Here is a 16,127-nt window from a genome sequence, read left to right as displayed (position 1 = left end):
CAGTCTAAATACTGACAAATGATCGGCTTGAAAGGAATTTGATTAAAAAAATGAATTAACCAACGCTTGCAATAAATAATTAATAGGGGAAAGTCCCCAAGCGGCGGGCACCTAAGGTTATTTATAAATAAATAAAAAATATTTACGAAATGTTTATTAAATATGATTTATGTTGGATAACAACGTTAGAATTCAAACCAAATTAACAAAACCGAAATCTTTGCTAAAAATAATTAATACTATCAATCAAACTTGGTATAAAAAAATATGATTTTTAAACAGTGGCATCTAGTACCGGACATTTCAAAATAACCTGCATTGATCACATATGCAGCCATCTCCACGTTCTGAAATGTCTGCATATGTGTCTTTGACGATATTCTTAGATATTGCAAAAAAAGTCACTTTGGCTAGGCCACACCGATCTCTCAGCTGGTGCATTCATAAGTTTTTCATTCTTTGACTAGGAAATACGAAAAAATGTGGGTATGTAGTGACCGTTAGCACTCATACAGAATAACATTAAATAATTGGAATAAATTACGTAAATTCTCACAAGAAATATCAATATGTTTTACTGTCCGTTGCTAAGGGACAGACATTTTCATTCATTTGATGGCACCTACTAAAATGGTTAAAAGATCTAATGATATTCTGCCATTTTACGGATAACAATCAAGTACAACTTTTATCTTTGCATACCACTGAAAGTAAATGCATAAATATGCTTAGAATTACTTCATTGATATTTAGGTGACGCCGTGATATTGCTCCTAAAACAGAAAAGGGTTGCTCTCGCCATGGCCGTGTGCGTCACAGGTGAGGCTTGGTGAGTGATCCTGTACCTGTGTGCCCTCAGTACCCCTTTACTTGTATTTTGGAATGAAAAGGTTTATAATCGCTTAATAATACGTGTTAATAGAGTGTCCGGTCTTTGGCGCCGTCCGGCGTTACGGGACTTCCCCCTTCTTTGATATTACTATCTAATTATATTACAAACGTGTGTCTAATAGTATCGACTTGTCTGTGATGCAGCAATGCCCACGATAGGCTACTTTCACTTGAAATTATATTTGAGACCTGTAACCTAAAGTGGAAATTTGGTATCATTACTGCTTGATATCGAGCGTGCCCGAGGTTGGAATAGAACCACGGATTAGTGGTACGCTACGGTGACTTTATGAATATGAACTTTCTTTCAAACACATGAAAATCTTCGAAAAAAATATTGTGTATAAAATATAAGCTTTAATATATGAATAGGCATTTTAATAAATAAGCATTTTATTTACATTAGTTTTTGGCTTCAATCTCTTTTTTTTTAAATTTCAATCCTACGGTGAACAATAAAGATTCAGAATTGCATCAGAAAATAAACGATTGAAAAAAAACGATGGAACATGACGGATTTCCGTATTAATTTTTTTTAAAATTTATTTTTAAACACCGATCAGAACTAAGTTTTCTATAATTTTACCCAGATTATTCTAAACTAAGTGGATTTTTCAGAAAACACAACTCAACGGTTGGCCTATCTCTATTAGGTGTATTTTATTATTAGAATTTCTCTAATTATAATGAGTTTTAATTTGATGCAGCTCTGCTGGGTAAGGGTTACTTTATTTCAAAACATATTGCAATCTATATTCATTCAAGTGATGAATTCTAAAAAAATACTACATTTTTCCAATTTAAGTAACGGCAAAAGATTATATTAAAATGATATTTGTACTACCAAGAAATTTTTGAAGATTTTAAAGAATATTAGTGAATGAATTAATTAAATTTGAGATAGATTTTCAATATATGTACTTCTATTCTTATAATCATCACTTCAATGTTTTCAAGATTAACATAATTTATTCTTGCGAACGCAAATGTAACCTTATTCTATTTCTTTGTCGGCATTTATTTGTTTGTAGTTTAGCTGCATTTTAGCTTCAACCTCGCATTATTTATATCAGTTAATTGAATATAAATTCATAATTAGAGATGTATTGTGTATTTGTCTTGCTTCAATATGGGGCCATGGACATGCTCACTATATTTATTCTCTAGATATGTAAGCGTTATGCTGGTAGTAATTAGTGAAAACAGTTCAAGAGGCTTTTCGTGAATATGACTCGTTCTTTGTTTAATTCCAGTAAGGTCGCCAAAGGCCATTCAGTTATTAAAGTTTATTGTTCGTCTTTATCGATATTCAGAAACAAATTGTTCGCGCTCGTTTGTATTGTCTTAAAAAACATGTGTCCCCCAATTTTTAATGGAGTGTTTTAAATTAGAAGTCCGTATCAACGCACCAAAGAAGTTCCGATTTTGTATAAACCCATAAAAAGCAATAAACTAATTAACTACATACAGATTTAAAACACCCTTGTCAAATAAACTCATTTTAATTTATATTAAACAATTCAATTAAAACTATTGATAAATAATGTGAATTTATTTATTATTAAAACTAAAAGCAAGACAAACAAATGGATCAAATGTGAAATGAAATTTAATTTTTATATAATTTGTTAATATAATGAAGTCAATACTTTAATTAATTCAAAAAGTTCCGATTTTGTTTAAACCCATAAAAAGCAATAAACTAATTAACTACATACAGATTTAAAACGCATTTGTTAAATAAACTCATTGCAATTCATGTTAAACAATTCAATTAAAACTATTGATAAATAATGTGAATTTATTAAACTAATAATTTGTTAAAAAGGCAAGACAAACAAAGAAATTTAGTTAATTAATTTTTATATAATTTGTTATTTAGTCAATAATCCGATTAATTCAAATAATTATTCATTCAAATTAAATAATAATAATTTAAGCCATAATTGATAATTTAGATTTATATGAAAAAACTATCAGAAATATAATATAATCAATTTATATTTTATATATTATATAATTAACTATTGAAAACGTCTTAAAAATAAAAATCAATATAAGTTTATATAAAAATATATTTCTTCGTTCTTCAGATTATATAAATTTCACATACATTAATATTCGATCTCATAATTTATCATATTCAATTAATTTAGTAATTTAAATAAATTATTCATCGCTCATCATCATAAGAATTCCTCGTTCAGCTGATGTTTAGCATATTTAAAATTATATGTTATTCATTTATGAGCAAAGTCAAATTTCATCGTCAGATCATTTGTTTGCCCGTATCGCAAATCGCATCGTAAGCCAATATATGGACCAATTACAGATATAAATGTAAGTAGTAGATTATAACTGAAAGTTATAACAATTAAAAAACAATTTTCAAAAGGTAAATTAGTAATGTTAAGTAATCAAATGACTGTTTCGAACACAAAGAAAAAATGTTACAAACTTTAGAATACTTTTAGTGGCATTTAGAAAATGTAAGTTATTTAATAGTCCAGTCATTTATGCTTAAATTAAGTAAGAATCTCGGAATTAGAGATACCCAGCTATAAGTCTGTAAATACTTGTATATTGACACCCTAAACTTGTCTCAAAACCTGAATATGGTAGGGTCTCAATGCCATGAGACAATTTTAGGGTGTCAATATACAAGTATTTACAGACTTACAGCATGGTATCTCAAATTCCGAGGTAAACTTACTATAATGACTGGACTATAAGTACAATAGACTGCATCTTCTCAACAACACTGAACTTGCATCTTCTGCATCTTCTCAACAAAAAAATTGATAATTTAAATAGTTTAATATATTTACTACTTGAGATAATATTTTTTTAATTTAGTAGCATGCAATGTTGTTGTTTGTTCATTTAATATTCTGATATTTAATGTAGTCTACAAAGTAGAGACAAATAAAACAGGTTAATATTGGCAATAAATTATAAAACATAATGTTCAAATCTCGAAGTATATTTTGAAGTGATTATTAATGAAGTTCAACTGATCACTTTGAAAAGTAAAGTTAGTAAGTACCTTTTCTGAAACTTTCCTAACAATTCCTGTGTCCTACAAGGATGTAATGTCAAAAATGGTATTTGTAATACTGGATGATCCATTTGTGTGAGAATTGAATGGAAACTACTGTCCGTTACACCATTTTGTAACAATATTTTCCATGCACTGTCCAGTGTGAGAATAGTACCATCTACAAATGATAGAATATTAAAAAATAGTGCATAAGAAAATAAAAAATACTGATAAATCGAATTTGACAGCATCTCTATAAAGTTAGCTTAATTTATTACTTTCTTAACAAAAATCTTTTACACAATAAGCTAATTATCACATTATGCATGTATATATTTTTTAATATAGAATTTTGTGTTATAAATGGATCGAATATTAAATATTAAATATGAACAATACAACACTCAGATTTTTGTATATCAAAAATTAAATGTAATTTAAATAAAATATTAAAGAATGTGTAGTATACAAGTAACTGTTCTTGAAATTACACTGAAGATGAGGCATACCATGGTCTCGAAACGTCTGTAATTATTAAATAAAGTGTGTGTTAAAAATCTGAATGTTGTATTGTTCATATTTAACATTTAATATTTTTTAATGTAATCTTAGTACAATTACCAGGTTTTGAAGCATTAAAGGATAAAACAGGAACCATATAGCTGATGTTATACGTGACATGATATTCAAAATTATAAACAATAACACTATTAAATGTTGCTTCAGACTTATCGTTAAAATCATTTGAATCGCATTCTTCCAAATGTGAGTTTTCATTTTCACAAACATGTTTTTCTTGTTTCATCAAGTATTGTGAATAATTTTCATCCTTGTAAGAAACAAGTATTGTTACAATGTCACATCAAAAAATATTGTCATATTTTAATTACTTTTCCTACTAACTGCCAATTATCACCTAGCTCATTAGACTTTACTAATATATCTTTAGCAAAAAGTAAAAATTCCTCCCAAGTCATAATATCCTAGCAAAATAATATCAGATAAAATTTAATAAAATATCAAATTCAAATTATAATAAATTACTATCAAATGTTGTAAACTGACATATGTGTTTACTAAAACCACACTACTTTTTAAGGTTATGTTAAAACAAAATATTGATCACAACATAATATTCGATTCAAATTTCTTATATTTTTTTGTTTTCTTAAACCAATTAAATGAAAACTTAAAATAAAAAATATATTCAAAATAATATTGCACAGTTATTTGTAAATATCACTAGATTAATCAACTACCACTAAATATTAACAAATTTTATTTCACTTTTAACAGGAATTATCTGCCATAGTTTTGGAGCTGTCAAACTAAGGTCAGGGTCGCACTTTAAACAAATTTAAAAATATTATAAATAAATATAAAATTACTTAAAAAAATCCTAAAAACACCTTACTAAAATAATTGCACTTGCTCGGATATTATTACTAATATATTTCTATTTCAAGAATTTAATCATAGTGTGATTAAATAATAACAGTAAAATATTTATTTTGGTATTGTTCAATTAAAAAAATTAAATTAAAATTAATCAGCATAATTTCCAACTAATATTCTTCGATATTTTTGAATGTTTAACTTCCCGAAGGGTAAGTTATTGTAATCGTCCAAAAATTCGCTGAGGGGTTGTTTTTACAATAACATAACGAAAAAGTCACAAACAAACGTTTCGACAATACGGCCCTGAACGAAACTAACGCATGGTTCCTTAATAATAGGTTGTCAAATATCTCCCTTCCGCCTTTTTGTATTATAAACCAAGAGCAAAAAAGCGGAAGGGAGATATTTGACAACCTAATATTAAAATTTCTTGAAAAATGACAGGATCCCATCGCTTCTTAAATTTCCCGTAAAATTTGAACACATGCTAAAAACTGCTTTAAGAAAAAATGTGACATTTCTATCTCAAACTCCGAACAGTAAATACATAGTTTCGACAACTTGTTAAGTTATCATGTTTATCACTGTGTTTTACCATTTGTGATGTTAAAAAATATATATTTTATCAATACCATGAATTAATAATGGTTTCATATGTTATGTTAGGATACAAAATTGTAAGTGTTTTATTATTGTTATTATTATACCACAGAATGAAGGCTAAGATGCTAGACGTCTGGCTTTAAAATAAACTTTTAAAAAACTCTCATACTATTTTTACTGATGTAACGTCCGACTTTTTAACTCAAATTAAACATATATATCAACATCAAATTCAAGACTATTCAAATATATATATATATATATATATATATATATATATATATATATTAACAAGTCTAATAATCGGGCATAACATCAATAAAAAACATGAATTTCTTTCAAAAATTTATTTTAAATCCATACGTTTGGGCTATAATCCTAGCCTTCATTCAGTGGAAACTAAAAATAAAATTAAAAACTAAAACAATTGAATTGGAGTGAAAAGAAAAAAATAAAATAGTAATTAGTACTTACAATTAGTTGATCTTAGTGTTAAATTGGAAAATTTTAATAATCCATGGTATTAGGATATGGTAATGCAGTACACTATGTATTATAAACATTAACTTGAAATTACACAATATTTTCACAAAATACTGATTTGAAAAAATCACAAATGGATAGTGTGTTACTCGTAGACTGGTTGAAGATGTAATGGAGAAAGACATTTTTAAAAAAATATTTTTACCCAGATTCTGCACATGTGTGGAACGAATTGTAAAACCTTTGCGCGAACGCTTTTATTGTTTTGTAAGAAAATTGGAAATGTTATCTAAATAGAAGAGATTTGTGTCGCACAGCGTGTTGAGTTCATTCCGTTTATTTATTGTCTTATTGGTATAAATAGTTAAAAAAGATCCCTCTATAATTCTTCTTTTAAATAAATTTTGTTCAAATTGTAGTATAGTCGGATTAGAAAAGTCCATATTGTGTTTTAAAGTGTATATATGGTCTGCAAGAACAGTTTTGAATTGTTTGGGGTTTTTTGAATTGTTTTTATGTTGTTGTAACCGTTTATTGAGGCTAGTTTATTTCTGCCATGACTTCTGTACTTCGCGCGTACCGAGGCATGTGTACATTACATAATTCTACTTACATTTTTGTTCAAATAAAACTATCATTTTTCTGTTTACATCATACAAAAAATTATAAAAAATGCATGGTGTTGACAAGTTAGTTGTATAAATGTTAGTGCCAATCTCTAGTGTTGTGTACACTTCTCTAGATGTAACCTACCAACGTAATATCCACTGATGATGACATTAAATTGAATGTCGAAACGTTTGGAATTGAAGATTATTTTATAAATCTTTGCCTTTTCTTTGTTTGATGTATCGCCCTCAAGAACTCACTCATATATATATATATATATATATATATATATATATAAATTATAAATAACCAATCAGGCATGCAGGCGTGATAGCGCTGTGTATGAATGAATGCTTTCAAATGAATACATGGATCTGTCAATCTAAGAATTTATGTCCTGTTCAATTCATATTGTTCAAAAGCTATGCACTTGAGAGCGATTCTTGAAGAAATCTTTACAAACAAATATGAAACATCACAACACATAAATATTTTATTTTTGGCTTACTAGCGCTAAATGTGCGCCTGGTTCTCGACCCCTAACCTGCACAGTGTGAACACGGGCTTTGTTTTCAGACAACAGGCCCTGAAAGATCATGTTATTCATCGTGATATACACTACAATACAAAATTATATTTTATTTTGATATAAATAAAACAGAGCATATAAAAGAAAGTCAATTTATTAAATTTTGACATAACAGTTAAGTTATTAAGTAAAAGCTCACAAAATTGCAATAAATTAACATAAATCGAATTAAATCATGTAATGATAATATCTGTTATAGTATTATATAAAATATAACTTTACAATAAATTATAACTTTCATTATATATAATAAGTGTTGCTTATATAAATATCTATATATTATGAATAATGCGGGTGTGTATATTAACATAAGTAGGCACTAAATATTTTATATTATTAACAAATCTGTACAAGTCACCATTAGAAGGCACATTATATAAGCTTGACTAAATTTATTATTAGAAAACTATAAAATAGCTTGTAAAATAGTATGTATATATATAATTTGTGACTGTACATGCTTATTTATGAAACAATATATATTTTGTAATTATATTCTTTACTCGAGTTTATAAGTATGACTGTGCGTTCGACTCTCTGCAGAAGTTTTTATAGTTTTCTTCTCAGTGATCTGTCTGGACAATGAGTTCATTTGAGTTTGTACTAAATTTTGAGAATTTGCTCCGGAGTGCATAATAACGGGACTTGAATCAGTGTTATATCTGTGTGTTTCATACCTGAAATTTATTAAATAAATTTAAAAGTTTGGTCAGAGCAAGAAATAAGAGTTGATATTTTATCATAATAATAATAATTGATATTAATAAAATTGAGATAAATCATATAAATATTAATATAATACACTAGAAAGAGAAATAATATCCAAATGATTTATAAAAAAATCATTTGGCAAAGTTACAAGTTTGAGCAAGAAATAAGAGTTGATATTTTATCATAATAATAATAATTGATATTAATAAAATTGAGATAAATCATATAAATATTAATATAATACACTAGAAAGAGAAATAATATCCAAATGATTTATAAAAAAATCATTTGGCAAAGTTACAAGTTTGAGCAAGAAATAAGAGTTGATATTTTATCATAATAATAATAATTTATATTAATAAAATTGAGATAAATCATATAAATATTAATATAATACACTAGAAAGAGAAATAATATCCAAATGATTTATAAAAAAATCATTTGGCAAAGTTACAAGTTTGAGCAAGAAATAAGAGTTGATATTTTATCATAATAATAATAATTGATATTAATAAAATTGAGATAAATCATATAAATATTAATATAATACACTAGTAAGAGAAATAATATTCAAATGCTTTATAAAAAAATCATTTGGCAAAAAATCACAAATTATGAATCATTATATTAACAAATAAGTATTTTTAATTATTTAAGTATTTTCATTATATGTTAGTTTGTTTTTTACTCACAAAGTTGTAAATCCCTTATAATTTTGACCATTGCTCCCTGTATTATGTGCTGAGCCATTTTTAACTGCATCATAGCTACTGTCCGATGCAGATAAATTTTTATTAATAAAGCTGACAGGACTTACATTGTTGTATGTATTGAAAGTTCTACTATTTGTGTGGGTTTGAGATTTATCCAAATACGAGGAGTTCAATCCTTTATTACTTTGGTTATTATTATTTAAATGCACAATATGGCTACTTTGATTCATGGTATCATTTTGGTCACTGTAATATTCTTGATCGCCTTCATCTGTTTTGCGGAGACGATATTTGGCTTGGTGAATGGCTGCTAACCTATTTCTAGCCTCTTCCAATTGCTTTTCAATTCGGAATACTTCAGATCTAGAATAAAATTTTACAAATAACTATATTGTTGTTAAGTAAAGTTATTCAATCCACAAATAAAAATGTTTAAGAGTAGATTAACCCTAAAATTTCAGGATTATTAGTCAATGTGACTTGACCTATTTAACTGACTTTCAATAATAGCCCTTTATACTAACTATATTTAAAGGTATAAGTGGAACAATTTCAAGACTAAATTATATCACCCATTTTTTTTTTAATCACCTGGCATTTATTTCCTGTGTAATGCCACCAACCATTCTTGTGTTAAGAACAAGTGAATGCTCATCTTCTCCAGAAATAGCTTGTTGAGCTGATTTCACAAGATTATCCGTGCTTCTAATGACTGCATTTCCAGCTGCTTGTAGTCTTGTAAAACTGGGTGAATCAGGATCGGCTTTGACCTAAAATAAAATTTATTTTTATTAATATTATCTATCAAATAATTATAATATATTGAGATTTCATGAAATGTTAAGATTATAAATTTCAACTATCTATTACTAATTAAAAGCTGTACCTGACTAGCAACTAAAAGTTGGGCAGTGGAACTAGCAACTTGTTTTGCAGATGAAATAAGCATTTCTTCAGAACCATGTCCTTGCACAAGAGCTTGTGCTGAATCTACTAATTTTTGTGTTGCTGCCACCACAAGTCTCGCAGCAGAAACCAAACCTTCTGACCATTGGCCATCGTCTGAAGTTTTATGTAGACGTCTGGCAACTTTGCCCTAAGGTATAAAAAAAAAACTTGTAAAATACTATTATAACTAATGCAGTAGAATTTTTAATAATATAGTTACTATATTGACAAATGTGCAAATCAAAAAGGCAATTTATGTGAAAAATTGAAAGAAAAATGTTCTGTTAGTGTTCCTATTTAGAAGTGAAGTTAAAAGTTTTCATATCTATTTAAAAAAAGTAGATATTTCATAAATTAATGCAACAAGAAAAAAGTACATTATAATTATAAAAAAATTTTAATAAAATAAATGAAATTCTACTTTAGAAATGCTTGGCAGGCCGCATAAAGCGGTTGCTCATCTGTTGAAAAAGTTTATTGTATAACAATATTAAATCAACTAATCAAATTTAAGATTTATATATTACCTGATCAATAAGTTCTCGTTGTGAATCACTTGCGGCTTTAACCAAAGCTGAAGTAGCTGCAGTAATGGATTTTGCTGCTTCCAAAATCATTTCATCAAAGTTCAAATTTTCATCGGTTTCCTAAAAATTATATCACAAAATAAATATCAACCAAGAAAATACCAATTGTACATTAATATGAGTAATTGATTAAAACTATATCAATTCCATATGATATAACGTACCATGGTGTGGGGTACCTCAGCAGTAATAATATGTTTGATTCCTGGGTGAAATTACAAAAATACAACCAAGAATATCAAACATATCTTAACGCCAAAGACATGAGATAACATGTATGACAAGTAAAATCTATATATTAAATAATATCTAAAAACATATCCATATTAATTACCTTTACAGATCTTCTTGGTCGCAAACTGGCAAGTTTTCGTGCAGCAGCTTCTATAGATGATGCAGCTGTTAGAAGCTCATTTTCTGCAATAACTGTTGGATCCTCAGGATCTACCCAATCACGTCCTGAAAAAAGATTATATTTAAAATCAAGGGATGTAATAGATATGTATGTAGATTTAGATAAACAGGTAAATACAATATTAATAAATAAAAAATCAATAAAAGTACCTTTAAGGGTTTCGGCCAGAGAAACCAGTTCAGAAACACTTTGAGCTACTTGTCTTGATAAATGTGGCAAATTTTCTTTTCCTTCAGCTCCTGCCAAAACTGCTTGAAGCAGTCTTTGATAATGGGTTGCAACCTTATTACCAGCTTCCAAAGTTTGTTCGCGCAATTCGATTGTTTCCGTGCAGGAGTATGCAGTATTCTAAATTTAAAAAAAACAATACATATAACACACTTTGTATATATATATATATATATATATATATATATGTATATATATTAATTAAAATAATTAGTTAGGAACTTTTTCAAAAGTTATTATCAACATCGTATGAACTGCTGACTATGTACTTGCTATAAAGCAGAAGAGCTTTTTAATTTTATAATCATATTTCATTTTTATTTAACTAACTTTTGTTTTCAATTTAATTATATCCTGTAGCAATTGAATTAAGTAACAATTAAATATGGTCAATATACCTTGCACACAACAAGTAAATCAGAAATTGCTCTACGCCCTTGATTAGCAGCAATTATAATATCTTCTTGAGATCCAGAGTTTCCAGCAGCAATTGCTTTAGATGTAGCTTGGGTAACTAATTTAGTAGCTCTAACTAGTTCCTCTGGTGTTCCTTTGCCCTTTGCACCATCTATTTGTAAACTCTGCAAGATAAAATTAAAAAATTTAAATATGGCTAATATGTGTCTAATGTAATACATTTTATATCTTATTACAAGGATACTTACATTAATTTCTTGACTGATAGCTTCAATTGTAGATTCTAAAGCACGTGTGCCTCTTGTGTGTTTATCCTCAACAGCTTTAACGGTTTTTAACAATGATGTTACATTTGTTACCATTACCTATAAAATAATAATCTTTATTAATACACAATTCAAAACATTTTAATATAAAATATACATTTTCTATATAGAGTTTACAACAGTTACAAAAATAAATTACCCTAGCACTGCCTTTCAATTGTCCCATTGAAGGGTCATCAATAGGTTTTCCAGATGCTGCTTTGGTGGCCTGAATAAGTTCACCGAGAGCAGAAGCAACATCTTTAACAGCGTTCATCAGCATCACTTGTGAATCAGGATTATTTGAACCCAAACTTTCTGCTCCTAATTTCACAACTCCAGTCAATTGGACTAAAAATAAAATAAATATCATTATAAACAAATTTCACTCTCAGTGCTTAAAAGAAAGAAAGAAAATTAAAATAAATAATAAAATTAAGATAATGTTGTATTACATGTGAGAATTAAATAGCATTAAAATTTTCAAATTCTTGTTTAAGATGAAGAACTTCCTAAAAAAGATCTTATGTCTTCGAAAAGATTTAATGAAAGAATATTTCTGATGATTCATATATGTAAATGTATGTGTATGGGTTTCTTGACCCTTACCAATTGTTGAAACAGCATTTTGGGCTGCTGCTGCCAATTGATCTTGAGAACCTGCAGCACACCGGCAACAAGTGTTTTTGTGTCTTCTTCTACTAAGCTTTGGCTGTTTTCAGAATATGCTCCCTGTGCTCAGAGAAGATTCATTATCCCTCTCAGAGTGCAAAGTGCCTGATGAATAAATATTTATTTATTATAATCTGTACATTATAAATATTTAACTAACTTCAATACTTTAATATAAAATAAAATAAATATTTACCTGCTGTTGCAAACATAATTGTAGTGTCAATATCTCCAATGATACCAGAAACAGTACTAGCAGCATTTATGCAAGCCTGAGTTCCCTTTGAACATGATTGTAGTGCTGCCAAAACTTTAGCTACTTTATCGTTAACAGATCTGCTGTGCATTGAAATTGTAGAAGAAGCACTATCACCTTGTTGCATTTGGTATGCCCCACTAGATTCAACTAATTGAGAACATGATCGTCCAAGTTCTTGAACTGTGCTTCTGATTCTAAAATTTGAAAAAAAATGTAAGTAAAGACCAAGCAAACAGTTTTATTTCAAATACACAATCTCAATAACTTCTAACTATTTTTTTTGTTGAGAATTATTTGCAAATTTCGTATTTTTTGTTTCAAAATATTTTTTGAAAATTTAAACAATTCTTCATTCCATCAAAACAAGTGAAATGTTTTTTGATTCATTCGAATCGGATCCTCTGTTCTCTCAAAAATGGAATAGCTATTTTTTGCACTTTTTGTCCCGGATAAAAAAAATCAGAACATCTCCAAGTCAATAGGAATTGAATGTTTTTTAAATCACGTGAAATGTAAAGGTATGCAAAAATGTTCATTTTCGTTTTTTGCCATTGCTATAACTTACTCTATGGCAAGTTAATAAAATTTTCAAAAAACTTGAATAAACCATTTTTAAATAATACAGTAATGCAGTCAAAATATCAATATTCTAATAAAGATGTTCGGTTTATAAGAATAGTATTTACTTACTTCATTCCAACATCTGAAAGATTTGTGTTTAATACTGCTCCAAATGAATCATCTGCCAACTGCGTGTAGTGGTGAGTAAGATTTGCAGATAAAGTAGGCAAAGCAGCAGGCTCAGCAACAGCTTTTGAACTCTACAAATGTACATAAACAATCATACATTTTGAATTAAAAATACAAATAATTATTCATGACAATAATAAATTACCATCTCATTAGCAATTCTGGCAATTTCTTTAGCTTCATGTACCATTCTTGTTTGATAATCAACAAAAGTGTCTGATGAAGAAGTAACAAGCAAAGATGATCTTCTATCACTTACTCGAGACATGGCTCGGTTAATACTTTCTAGCAAGCCATTTACCAAACCTGCAATATATTAAAATTCAGAGTTGTCAAATATATTTAGTTGAAGAAATATAATAGTAACAGTATACAAAATGCAAAATGTTTACCATTTTGTGTTGATAAATCATCAAGAGAAGTTATTAATTCAGTAATTGACTCTCTCATTGAATCAATAGCTTCATCCAGTTCTCCGTGATATTGTGTAGCCTGTAAAACAATACATTTTCAATTATAAAATAAATAACATAATTAAATTTAAAGGTGTTCAAAATTATTACTCGTATGAATTTCATAATTATAATTTTAAGATTATTCTATTAAGATAAATTATTATATTTTTATAAACAATAGTTCAATTATTTTACAATGTTTGCTACAAAACTTATTACTACTAATTTTATAATTTATATAATAATTACCCTGGGATTTCCTCCAGTCAGTTTAGCAAGATTAGCTACTTGAATAGCATTTTCGGTAACACTTTTAGTATATTCCAAAAGCTGTAATCTTTGAGACGAATGCACAAAATGAGTTGCAGCACCCACAGCATACTTGACAAGAGCTTCGACATAACGAGACATTTGTAATATTGTATGACCCAATTTTCAGCTTCACTTTTAGCGGCTGTTTGTAGTGGAGGTAATCTGTCTGTTAGCTCATTGGATGTACTGCTCATCTGGCTCAGGAAACCTAAATATAAAATAACAATGTAAATTTGTTGAAAGAGCTTAAATGGAGAATATTTATATATGTTTTTATATTATACCATACCTTGTAAGGTGTTTCTTGGCTCGGAGTTACTGTTGATACAACATTAATACTGGTTTGATCTAAATGACGCACACAGTCATTCAATTGCTGGATGACTGTGTCGCACTGTGTTTGACCAGGTGCCTTCTCTCTGGAAGTATAAATTGATAATTGTATAATATATTGATAATATTTAATCCTCAAAGTTAGAATGGTAATATCTTGATTATTTTTTTGATGTTGAAACATGTTTGAAATAATTTGCAGCCTATTTGTCAATTTGTCAATTTAAAATAAGATTAAAAGACAAACATTCTTTATTTAATTAACTAATATTAATCAGAAACTTTCTGACAAAAATACCTTTCATAAAACAAGAAAAATTGCTTAAACAAAAATTTCTTTATATTTATTAAGGGAAGAAACATTTGAATTGACAAAATAGTTGTTGAAAGGTGAAAAAAAATTAATTAATATTAATTAATATTATTTTGTAAGCACTTCATTATTAATGATGTTGTTAACTAAATGTGAAGGGTTACTATTGTTATTAAGAACAGAACAAATAAAGTTAAGATTTTACTCCAAAACATCTTATTTTAATAAAATAGGCCTACCTATTAGAGAAATAATACCCCAAATTTTAATGGACCAAGAGTAAAAAAAAATAATTAAATATCACCCTGACTAAATTGTTGTTCCTATTAACCTTTTTTTAATTGGACAAATAAGCACAAAATTATTTAAAAAAATGATAATAATAGTAATTACAGAAGCATTAACTAACCTTATATTAGTGATAAGACTCTTGATTGAATCACTAACATCTTTGCTGTTACTTGCTAATTGTTGCCATGCAGGTGGGTCTCTTGGATTAAGGGACAAAGATTTTGCAGCTACTATCATATTCACAGAAGCATTCAAAGTACTATGACCACTAGTTAGAATGGGCTCTTGAGCTTTGCGACCCTGAAAGCAAATTGAAATTAATAGATTGAATTTATTTCTAAATTGCATTCTAATTTTTCTTTTTTATATTCACCTGGGCTGATATTCTTGTTGGTATAGATACGAATTGTGGATTATTTGAGAATTCACAAAGCGATGAAACAGCATCTAATAAAGGTTTCGTTGCCTGAACACAAGATTCTCTACTTTCAGCAGAATAATCTGCATCTAGTGCTTTAATTCCCTGTTAAAATATCCATGATCAGCAAATTAAGATTACATTGTATATGTGTTTTCTTGCATGTATATAATCAACTAAATAAAATTAAATAAGTTAGTAGTAGTAATTGACAAGGAAAAAGATAACTACATAGGTACGAATCAACAAAGTATAAGCATGCTCATATAGAAAGAAAAACTGTAATTTTAGTTTATATAAATTTCATTCAATTCATAATTCGAGCATAGCAAAAACTGACTTTTTGCCAGTTAGATAAATAAATTAAACAGTTTAGGTGTGTTACGA

At 28.0% G+C, this 16,127-nt stretch overlaps 2 protein-coding genes across 2 annotated transcripts in view; both read right to left on the bottom strand.

The window, feature by feature from the left end:
- Window positions 1-3,131: 3,131 nt before the first annotated feature.
- LOC113376063 (ubiquitin-like-conjugating enzyme ATG10) lies at window positions 3,132-5,065 on the bottom strand. Its single transcript, XM_026615993.1, has 5 exons — window positions 4,997-5,065; window positions 4,822-4,914; window positions 4,553-4,760; window positions 3,938-4,109; window positions 3,132-3,249 (listed from the first exon to the last, which is right to left on the bottom strand). The coding sequence occupies exons 2-5, from the start codon at window positions 4,906-4,908 to the stop codon at window positions 3,132-3,134; spliced, it is 585 nt and encodes a 194-aa protein (XP_026471778.1). The 5' UTR covers window positions 4,909-4,914; window positions 4,997-5,065.
- Window positions 5,066-7,909: 2,844 nt separating this feature from the next.
- Window positions 7,910-16,127, bottom strand: part of LOC113376062 (talin-1-like) — a 157,592-nt gene continuing 149,374 nt past the window's right edge. Inside the window, 20 exon segments of the mRNA XM_026615992.1 lie at window positions 7,910-8,290; window positions 9,017-9,400; window positions 9,629-9,807; window positions 9,924-10,133; window positions 10,513-10,632; window positions 10,907-11,031; window positions 11,137-11,335; window positions 11,614-11,796; window positions 11,881-11,997; window positions 12,098-12,288; window positions 12,547-12,649; window positions 12,816-13,062; window positions 13,559-13,689; window positions 13,764-13,924; window positions 14,011-14,110; window positions 14,323-14,454; window positions 14,502-14,630; window positions 14,675-14,804; window positions 15,441-15,622; window positions 15,696-15,845. Of these exon segments, the coding sequence (XP_026471777.1) occupies window positions 8,113-8,290; window positions 9,017-9,400; window positions 9,629-9,807; window positions 9,924-10,133; window positions 10,513-10,632; window positions 10,907-11,031; window positions 11,137-11,335; window positions 11,614-11,796; window positions 11,881-11,997; window positions 12,098-12,288; window positions 12,547-12,649; window positions 12,816-13,062; window positions 13,559-13,689; window positions 13,764-13,924; window positions 14,011-14,110; window positions 14,323-14,454; window positions 14,502-14,630; window positions 14,675-14,804; window positions 15,441-15,622; window positions 15,696-15,845 (3,351 nt within the window). The 3' untranslated portion in view covers window positions 7,910-8,112.

Source organism: Ctenocephalides felis, unplaced genomic scaffold, assembly GCF_003426905.1.
Source record: "Ctenocephalides felis isolate EL2017-DRISC unplaced genomic scaffold, ASM342690v1 CF-g0.4_SCAFFOLD_01886, whole genome shotgun sequence".
Lineage (NCBI taxonomy): Eukaryota > Metazoa > Arthropoda > Insecta > Siphonaptera > Pulicidae > Ctenocephalides > Ctenocephalides felis.
This window is presented reverse-complemented; position numbering and strand designations above follow the sequence as displayed.